Source organism: Pyxicephalus adspersus, chromosome 11, assembly GCF_032062135.1.
Source record: "Pyxicephalus adspersus chromosome 11, UCB_Pads_2.0, whole genome shotgun sequence".
Taxonomy (NCBI): Eukaryota; Metazoa; Chordata; class Amphibia; order Anura; family Pyxicephalidae; genus Pyxicephalus; species Pyxicephalus adspersus.
In genome coordinates this window covers 16643626-16653847 of record NC_092868.1, presented here as the reverse complement: position 1 = coordinate 16653847, position 10222 = coordinate 16643626, and the positions used below count along the sequence as shown (strand labels likewise).

Sequence of the window (10222 nt, the reverse complement as noted above, 5' to 3'; positions counted from 1 at the left end):
GGTCTACAATTTAAAAAAAAAATTTCATGAAAAACAGTGGATCACTTTTGGTACAGAAATCTAGACCTCAGTGTAACGCTCAGGTGGTTAAGAGGGTTAATTTATTGTTGTCGTTATTTAAATGTTATTTATTTGTTGTTGGTTGTTTATACTTGTTATAATTTTTATATATGCAAAGTTAATTTATGGAAATTGTTAAAATTTTATTTATGGTTAATAAACGGCTGCTTGCCAGCCATTTTAAAGGTGTGGAGTATTTTTGGAATAAAGGGGAGGAGGAGGGCTGGCAAGGGTAAGGTGGAGTGGAGGTAAGTGTGGAAGGGGGGGTTGTTGGATTGGGCAATGGTCTGAGCTACCCTAGTCATGTAATTTTTTTAAGGTAAAATGTTGTAAAATAAAATCTGTGATACTTACCAGTTTGCACAGTTAAATTTTCTGGTTTGTGCACAAATAACCCAGTCTGGCTCAAAAGTGCAGGATCTACATTTACAAAAAGAACAAATATTGATTACCAACCAAACATATAAATATGGCACCTAATCTCATTATTCTTTTATCTAATATTCCAGGCTTTCACATGTTTACTATCTAATTGTTGGTTAAAAAATAGTATTCCTGTTGTTTCACAAGCCTATTAAACCTAACTTTGCCTCAGAGACATTATGGAAAGGACAGGACAAATTAAAAAAACAGCAAAAGTATTTACATTGCTTATATTTAAATAAAAACATACACCTGTGTTGACAGTCTTGCTCGGAAGGATTGAAACAGAGTAAGTAAGATGAAAAGCTTAAACATATGGTTTCATGGTCACTATTTAAAGAAAGAACCACCAATTTTCCTGTTCAACCGAAATCTTTTGACCAATGTGGGCATGTGACCAATACAGGGGGAATCTGATGCATTGTTTTCACAGCAAAGGTAAGATTTGCTGCCTTTCTACTACTTATAGTATGTATACTTCCAAGAAAGACTGAAATAGCTACAGAGCTGTTATCATTTGAGTTTAGGTTACTAAAGTATAATGTGATCAATAAGAAAAAATAGTTTACATGCTACAACATATAAACACCAGACACAAAACAAATAGAGGATATATAGATAGGTAGAAATCATATGAGGCTTAAAAGTGAAATTCAATAAAAATATACAGAAAACTATTGTGCAATACTAGCAATAAATCAATTTTCACAAAATCTTCCCAAGCAGGCTTGCTTGCTTCATAAGCTGTTTGCAGTTTCATTCATGCATTAATAGAATAGAATTACATGCTGAAATGTGGGCTTCTTAACACAGTAGATTCATGGAAAAGCGATTGGGATTCTCCTAAACTAAAAAGCTATAGAAAATCATTTTATCAGATCTTACAAATACATTAAAACACAAAGTCCATTTATGGTATTGGTCAAATGTGGAATTGTATCATTTGCAATTGCTTCACTATACGGTATTGAACTCAATATACCATGCGACTTTTTGTAAAACGTTTGTAGGGGTGATGAACTTACCAAAAGATGACATTTCCTCAAAATAGTCCGCTGCAAATCAAATGAAAATGAACATTCGTGAATAAATTTATAAAAAATGTTTTTATTTCAAAATTGATACCACCGAGCTGTAAAAAATGATTATTTTTTCACATGCCAAAATGTCGAAATGCTAAATATATCAATCAAATGGTCCCACTGAAAAATTTACTTTGTAGTAATACTTGATTTCTCTACCAAGTGTGAAATAATTATGTGCTTGGTAATTGTTAGGCTTTTTCTTGGGTTGCAGTTCACTTTAATAAAAGAACCTCTAGATGTCACTAGTCCAATCTTCTTGGTGGGGGACATGCTTTAGCTGTGGCAAACTTGGATTACTGTCAAACCGCTTCTGTTTGAAGACTTACCCATCTCCTGTACATCTTCATCGTAAGACTCTGTAAGTCAAAAGATTAAAATGGAAACTCAGAAATATGTAGAGAATAGAGGCTGGCATTGACATTATTTATCCAGATGTGTACCGTGCGTTACACCAACTGTGAAATTTAACTGTGCAATTATCAAGGCTTCATGACACTGACAAGACAGTTGGGTTCCTTGCATGTCGATGTTTTCGGATGATGTTTTCCAATGATCCCTCATGCCCCATGCAAAATGGCTCTTCACCTGCACCTTCCCAACCGGCAAGGAGCTTGGTGTTTCGATGACAGCGTTGATGAGCGTTTGAAAAATCAAGCATGCAAACATATACACAGAGTCAACCACAGACACCTAAGGTCACAAACAAAACAATCAATAGTTTCATGCGGTAGATCAAATACAGCATATTGTGAACATGGCATTCTATAAAAAACACAGAGAAATGAACTGCAACAAGGATCACTAGAACACTAACAGTGACAAATACACATGTATACTACATTTATGTCAACATGCTTTGCAGGCATTGCAACAACATACTTTGCAACAACATACATGGCACCAACATACACTGTAACATACACATATAGGACTTGATATAGATACAAAATGATTTGTGAGGTATTTAGGTACATCCACCCTCTGCTGTGCTATATTGACTTTTTTAGTTTCCACAGCTTTGGCTCTTACTAGTGATGGCCAGATAGTTCTAATCAGGGTTGATTCCAGCTCTGATCATAGAAATTTCATCTTTAGATTAGAACTCATAGTTTAATCTCACCGAGTAGCCATGCTTGGGATTATCTAACAACAAGCTGTCACGCTGGCTTTGTCTAAGAATTGGCTGAGCCAGATATAGCATATGGCTCAGCCAATCCAGCTTGCAAACATCCGGCCTGTCCTCTTTCTGGATTGGCAGACTCCAAATTTAGGCCATTTAAAACTATTTTTCAAAATAAAAAATATGTAGTAGTATGTCATTTTGAGATGAGTGTAGATGTGTTTTTACAATCCTCTACATTATACTATAATAATTAAATTTTCAGAAAGTAGAAAAACATGTAGAGGTCTGGATCTTTAAAAGTAGCAAAAGTTTTCAGTCAAGTCTCCGTAGAATACTCAACCGGGGTGGTGGCCAAACATTTGTTCTATTTGTGCATAGAGACTACGTCTGCAAAAAGGAAAGCACCCCAATGCACTTTTGGTGTTCAAAAGCTTCCTTTTATCAGGGCTTAGTACTATTGAACACAGTATAACCTGGATTGTGAGGATCCTGGAGGTAATTAGTGTAAATATTCTCCCATTGGGGAGATTTGCTCCTATTTTCTCATTTATTGACCACACAACAATAAGGCAGAATCTTAAACAGAAGTTTCTGAAACATAAAACATTGAAATGCCACAAACATTTATTCCAAAATACACCTACATATATGAACATATTTTCACACACAGAAACCACATTACAAAACACATCAAACAGACAAACATCACACACGAGTAACCTACAAACTACCCATACAAAATTATTTCTTCATTTTTAATAATCTAAAATTATTATTAATCTAATTTATATGGCGCATTGAACTCCAAAGTGTATCTGAAATCTAATCATAAAAGAGATAATGAGCATATTTTTTTTAGAAAGTCTATAACTTGCAAGTAAAACCACAGAAAATGTTTGTGCAGTGTAAAAAGTCACATTCTATACTGTTAATTTGGTCATCACTTGTAGATTACTGCTGACATTGTTGGCTGCTATCTGGTGTCATCTTGGATCAGTGAACATGTGATAAACATAAGATGTTGCATATGCGGTAATATGACTGCCCAAACAAAATCAAAGATTAACACTGCTCTCTGTCAGGGGAAGCAGCTCAGAAGTAACCCAAAGCTGGCTCACACTCAAAGCATTCACCAGGAGCCAGCCAGGCATCTGCTAATTCACACTCACACTCCTCTTCTGGCACAGACTTCGAACTTTAAATGATAAACTGTAGGTAATACTCAAAATTATCTAATGGTGAAGGCCTCAGAGTACTTACTGAACATATAAAATTTAATATACTCATAAAAAAATCATTTAAAATGAAACTCCAAGCACAAAAATGTTCCTCTAAATTGATTTACAAGAAGCCATAAATTGTATATATCTACTTTGTGTCCACCGAATTTCTTTTCAAACCCAGTTATTACTTTGAGTAGCAAGAACATCCCCACTGTTCTGCACATTGGTTCTGCATTAAGCAAAGTTGTTGAAGGTTTCCAGAAGGCTCAGCCAGTACAGCAAGCCTTTAGAAAACTAGAGAAAATCAGTAACTTGCAAGTAAAACCAAATAAAATATTAGGGCAATGTGTAGAATAATAATACATTCTATACTGTAAAATTGGTCATCACTTGCAGATTACTGCTGATACTGTTGGCTGCTATCTGGTGTCATCTTGGATCAGTGAACATGTGGAGAACAAAAAGATGTTTTTTGGAATATAGAGGAGGGGGTAGATAAAAGACCATGCACCCTTCTTAAGGACACAGAACACAGTTGTGACTGGTCACTGGCCAAATGTTTGAACAGGATAACGTTTCATGCTGTATTATTGCATAGATCAGTAAGAAATACACAAATCACATCATTATTCAAGTAACAAGATATACGCTTCTTGTATGTAGACAATATTTGCTTATTCTGGAGTTCAGCTTTAAAAATTTATAGTTGATAATACAATCTGGGTTCTGTGCAAATGGCGAGAAAATAAGCTGGTTTCAGGCAACTACACAGCTGCAACTGCTGCGTAACAGCAGTGTACATTTTTGAATCACTTGTGCAGAATGTGTTACAGTAGCACAACACACTTAAAACATTCTTAATGAACACTTTAGAGTGATTTGATTTGATTTGTGAAGGTAAATGACTCATCCATAGAGACTGGCTATCTGTTTCCAATAGGAAGCTTTTGCAGAGTTTCAAAGGGTTAATAAAAATGTATGTTTGAAACAAGATAATCTATCCCTTATTGTTTTTGTATGTTTTGATTGATTGATAAATGTCAGATAGTTTTGCGATTAAGGCCATCCACCTCATTTAGCTCATAAAACTTTATATACATAAACCAGCCACAGAACATTGACATACACAAGGAAAGGACAACAAATAAAACAAAGCACATGCAAAAGCATACAATTTAAACTCATACATTTAGGAGTAAAACCATGTTTATTAACAAGTCACAGGAATGAAGTGAAGGTAACACTACAAAAGAACATTCAGATACAGATAGATACAAAAAAAATGAAAACAGTAAATATAATTTACCCTTTCATGCATTGTGAAAACACCTACAAAATATTGTCTCTGACCTCAAAATCCTCTAATCTTCTAGTCCTTTAATACATGTTTATTATGTATACTCTTTACCTTTTTCTTCCGTCTTTGGTGCATCTTCTGGAGTAGGAGTAGGTTCTGGTGTTCCAGGAGCTGGTGAAGCTTCAGCTGGAAGAGGAGATGCAGGGGGCTGCTCAGGGTCCTTAGCAGGTTCTTCCGCAGCAGCCTTTGAAACTTCAGCTGCTTTTTCAGGGGCCTTTGTGGGCTTCTTCACAGGGCCAGCCCCCTTCTTACCTGCTGTAAACAGATTTTACAATTTTTAAACACTGCTGAATGTAATGTAAATACCTGTTGATAGGTCATTATGCATGAAGAACTAACATTAACATTAAACTAACATTAAAATTAATTAATTAATTAAAATTAACATTCCCAGTAAAGTAACCAAACACGTTATTTGGACAATATTTTGTATACTTTAACTGTTGTAGAGTTACTCATAATATCATTTGATAGCCAAAGGTTTATAGTAATAGTAAAATGCACTTTTCATGCACTAACCTTTCATTTAGCACCACTGCCCTCAGCCACCCCCTCCCAGTCTTGTATATACCTGTCCCCAATTGAGATATGTCAGCCTAGATTTCAGATTCAGAAGTTCAGATTGTCATTAGGAAAGATTGTGGTTGAAGAGTTCATGTGTGAGCCCGGCCAAGAGAACATTTTTTTTGGCAGAAAATCTAGGCTCCTTGAATTGGAGATATGTGAGTAAAGGTCTGTGAAACATAGTTTAAGTGTTTTGGAGGCCACAAATGGAACCCTTATGATCCCTGTCTGCTTCTATCCACAAACAAATGTTTGGGCATCATTAGAGGCCTCAGGACTCCTTGGGGAAAAACAAGGCAGAGAAAGAACAGAGAAACAGATGAAAAAGCCTTCCCCTGGTTGGAGTCCAGTATTATAATTGGTGTTTTCGGTACTCTTTGGCTCGAGTTTTTCCAACAGACTCACCAAGTCCTTGGTCTCAAACTCACAGGAGCAGACCTCTTGCAGACTGCACTGAGGCCTCTAAGAGGTGCCTCCAGCAGCCAATGCGGCAGTATCCTCACCAGCATCTTCTATGCCAATCCAGGGACTCAGACAGAAGCAGCTGGAGAACTCAAAAAGAGTCCACCAAGTTTAGGGAATTTAGAGCCATGGTTTCATATAAACCTAGGGTAAGATGGGACTTTGGGAAATGAGAGCAGTTTGCTGATAATCCTTCAAAAATATCTATCAATACTTCATTGATCATATCAAACTCTTCTAAGATGGTACTTGGTCCCAGGTAGACTCCATCATGCAAACCTCTTTTACTTCCCCCTCTGTTACAGAGGTTGTGAGGACCTATACTGTACACTATATTGTAAAGCTGGACTTGCCTCTGCCTAAGCATTCACACAGTTTACTCAGATATATGCTCTTAGCAGCTAAAGTCAATCTTAGTAAATCGTGGCAATCTAAACACCTCTCTCTGTTATTAAGGCCAAATTAGATTTGATTATGATCAATGATAAATTCACTAGCACTCTAATAATCTCCTGGACTTTACCAATATATGGAGCCTATAGATCTCATAGTCTCCACTCCCTGGTTCCCTATTCCTCGGCTCTCCGTTCCTAGTGTACCAAACATGTTTATATCTGACCCTTTAAAAATTTGGTAATTTCACCTCATTATGTTTTTCCTAGCATCATCTCAGATCTTGACATTACCTTCTGTAAATGTGCTGTTCATATTTGTTCCGTTATACTGTTATCCCAAAAATTCAATAAAAACTATTGAAACCAAACCTAAGAGCATAGCATACAGCAAGCAGCCCCTAGGGCCTACAGGGACGAAAGCGACCTCAGAGCCCTGGGACAACACCACAAAAAATCAACTATCAATAGGCAAGCACAAATGGTTAAAGACAACAATGAATAGTTCTGTCCAAATATAAGAGAAATTGTGCCACTTCTAAAATTCATGTGGCAGGCAAGATTTACAGAATTAGGAAATGGGGGGAGCAAATGGGAAGGAGGTGCTGTCAAAAATGAGCACTAGGGCCCATACTTTAGTAGCTATACCACTGACTGTCAGGTGGACTGGGGGCTGAATGTTTTAATATAAATGTAAGTGCAGCAAAGGGCAATGATAAACAGTGATGAGAGTTTTTGTAAACAACAAGCTATCTTTTTTATCTAACAAACCAGCAGTGTCCAAGGTTTCTTGCCTAAAACTTTTTTTAAAATGTTACTTTTTCTATTAAAAAGTGCACATAGAAAGAATAAGCAAAAAAAACTCAATAACTGTTTAAATTGCAAATTTTTTAAAGCCTCAACATGTATTTGTCTAAAGTTCTTTTTTAAGTGTAACAAACAGCAATGTCCTATGCCTTTTGATTATCAGTGACAATAAATGATCAGATTATTCAGCAGCTCAACAAATTATCTGTTTTGCCCTAATATTTTAAAAAATGGAGAACTGTAGACATCAACAGGATACTGTGTACACATACCGTGCCTGATTTAATAAAGCTCCCCAAGGCTGGAGAATGTACAATTTCATCAATGACCCTGAGTGATTCAGCAAACCTGAAATGGATCTGGTCCATGATTCAAAACATTTGCTTGCAAATAGCAAATTACTTAGAAATTGACCCAATGCAATCTGTAGATTCAAATTGACATTCTACCCAGAATAAACCATCTCCTACCCAGTTCATTTCAGATGTTTTTCTATGGTGAGAAGAATGGAGAGGGGTTGACGCAGACCCATCACTGTCCTATTCTCTACATAGGTTCTTGTCACACTTGGATGGCATAGAGGGGGGACATGTATCCTCAAACTAGATAGATATTGGAGGAGCTAATAGGAACAGCGGGCTGATAAAAAAGATATTGGCAGCTGGCATACATATGAACATTTTTATTACAGTTTGTAGAATGCATTTTTATTTAGCTTAGTGAACAATGTAAAGCTGTGCTGATTTTATTTATTTGTTCATTTTCATCATTTTTTTTTTAACTTTACATTGCACACAATTGTGTATTCTTCGCAATGTGATTTTTTCCACAATAACCAAGCTCAGTGAAATTTACCTTGGGATTCGAACATTTATGTTGATAAGTAAATTCTTTTCTACCTATTTAGTAAATAATTTATATCATGAGTTAACATCAATTCGATGGCAATAGGCTGAAAGACTGTGTACATATAAAAAGATGTTTCACAAAGTAGTATCATACCTTTATGGTTACATTAATAAATGCAAAAAATGGTGCTGGTGTTTGATAAAGAAAACCAGTGGGGAGCGAAACATGATCGATGTTAGTTGTCTAACTGTAAATTTGAAACTCAAACCACTGAGCCAGAACAAGTAAGCAGATTCAGAATTACCAGTGTTTATGTTTCAGAATGGTAACACAAAGTATTTAGCCAATTATATTCAGTATCAATGTCAGCCAAAGAGCATCTTTACAAAAAAGGGCATGTTTACTTTAAATCTTGTCTGGGAAGAATTATTAAATGAAAACTCCTAAAACTACTTTAGCTATAAAAGAATGTGTGCATACTGTAAAAATACCATAACCATAATAGTTGTTATTTAAAAAAAAACAACCAATAATTCAAATACCCTTTTTTTGTAATCAAGACAACTGCAGTCATTCAATAAAATGTTCAAAACATTGCAAGAAATATACTTAGGAAATGGTTTACTGTTTTTGCAGAAGTCATTGAAGTCAAAACATAGGTATTTTCAATGGGTCTTTTATGTAATACAATACTGAGGTTGATCTCAGATAATTAAAATAGATTATACAGGAGGGTGAATAATCACTAAATCAGTAGAAATAAAAATCTGAAACTAAATTTGTAATAAATTTGTATAAATGTACATAGCTTACTAGAAGATGGATTTCTTTATCATCAAAGTGGGAATTCATTAAAAAGCCAATCAGATGTTAACAGTCATGTTTTAAAATTGAAACTCTAAGCCTGATTAATTAAAGCTCTCTGAAGCTGGAGAGGACTGGTGAAGCTGGGTGATCCAGCAAACCTGAAATGGATCTGGTCCAGGATTAAAAACATTTGCTAACATATAGCAAATTACTTTTTGGAAATCCATTCCAGGTTTGCTGAATCACCCACCTTCACTGATGAAAGTGTATCCTCTCCAGCCTTGGAAAACGTTAATAAATCAGGCCTTCTGTGTCCAAATCCTGAATTGACTCTAACGCAATATTTGTATGTTGGTTCCACTGTACTGTTAGAATAAATTTGATAGATGAGAAAAAAAAGGAACATAATCTTCTTTGCGTTACCTTAAGGCTGGAATAAGACCATATAAGATATTTTTAAAAATGATGCAGGAAGTTAACCTTTGCTAGAAATTATTGAATTTCGTATGGTTGCTTGTCAAAGACATATCAGACATTTTTTTCTGTCCAAATATACATTCTTTCCATAACAGTTGCTGGTATTAATGATAACCCTTCCATAAAGCTAAATCATTTTAGCTGCTGTAATAATCACAAGAAGTTATCAGACAAGAAGTAATCAGACTTAATTGGCATGCAAGACTTAGGTTTAAGAACATTCAGTGGTGTTATTTTACATGACTGCATATTGAGCCCATGTGCGGTCAGCATGTTCCGCTACCTTGAACTTTCCGAGCCTCTTTTATTAGATAGGGAACCGGTGAGGACATACTCTCATATAGTCCAACAGATCTCTGGCAACGAAGGAGAGAAATTGTAAAGGAAGCTGTCAATGGTAGATCAGCACGTTCCAGATAAAAACAAGCTGAAAACAAAACGTTGTGACAGGAGTTCATAATGCCAGACCTTGTGCTACTACAGAAAACTTTAAATAATTTCTTTGACTCTGCCATTTATCACTTCTTTTTCCTTTATGTCTGTGTAAGTTTGGGTAACTACCATTATTTATTACAAAAAAACTAAGATGTATT

At 35.6% G+C, this 10222-nt stretch overlaps 1 protein-coding gene across 1 annotated transcript in view; it reads right to left on the bottom strand.

The window, feature by feature from the left end:
* Positions 1–9976, bottom strand: part of LOC140341253 (myosin-binding protein C, fast-type-like) — a 72878-nt gene extending 62902 nt beyond the window's left edge. Inside the window, exons 1-5 of the mRNA XM_072426824.1 lie at positions 9913–9976; positions 5323–5526; positions 1895–1924; positions 1509–1538; positions 415–480 (exon numbers count right to left, since the gene is read on the bottom strand). Coding sequence (XP_072282925.1) covers positions 415–480; positions 1509–1538; positions 1895–1924; positions 5323–5526; positions 9913–9961 — 379 coding nt within the window. The 5' untranslated portion in view covers positions 9962–9976. The remainder of the gene's footprint in view (positions 1–414; positions 481–1508; positions 1539–1894; positions 1925–5322; positions 5527–9912) is intronic.
* Positions 9977–10222: the final 246 nt, after the last annotated feature.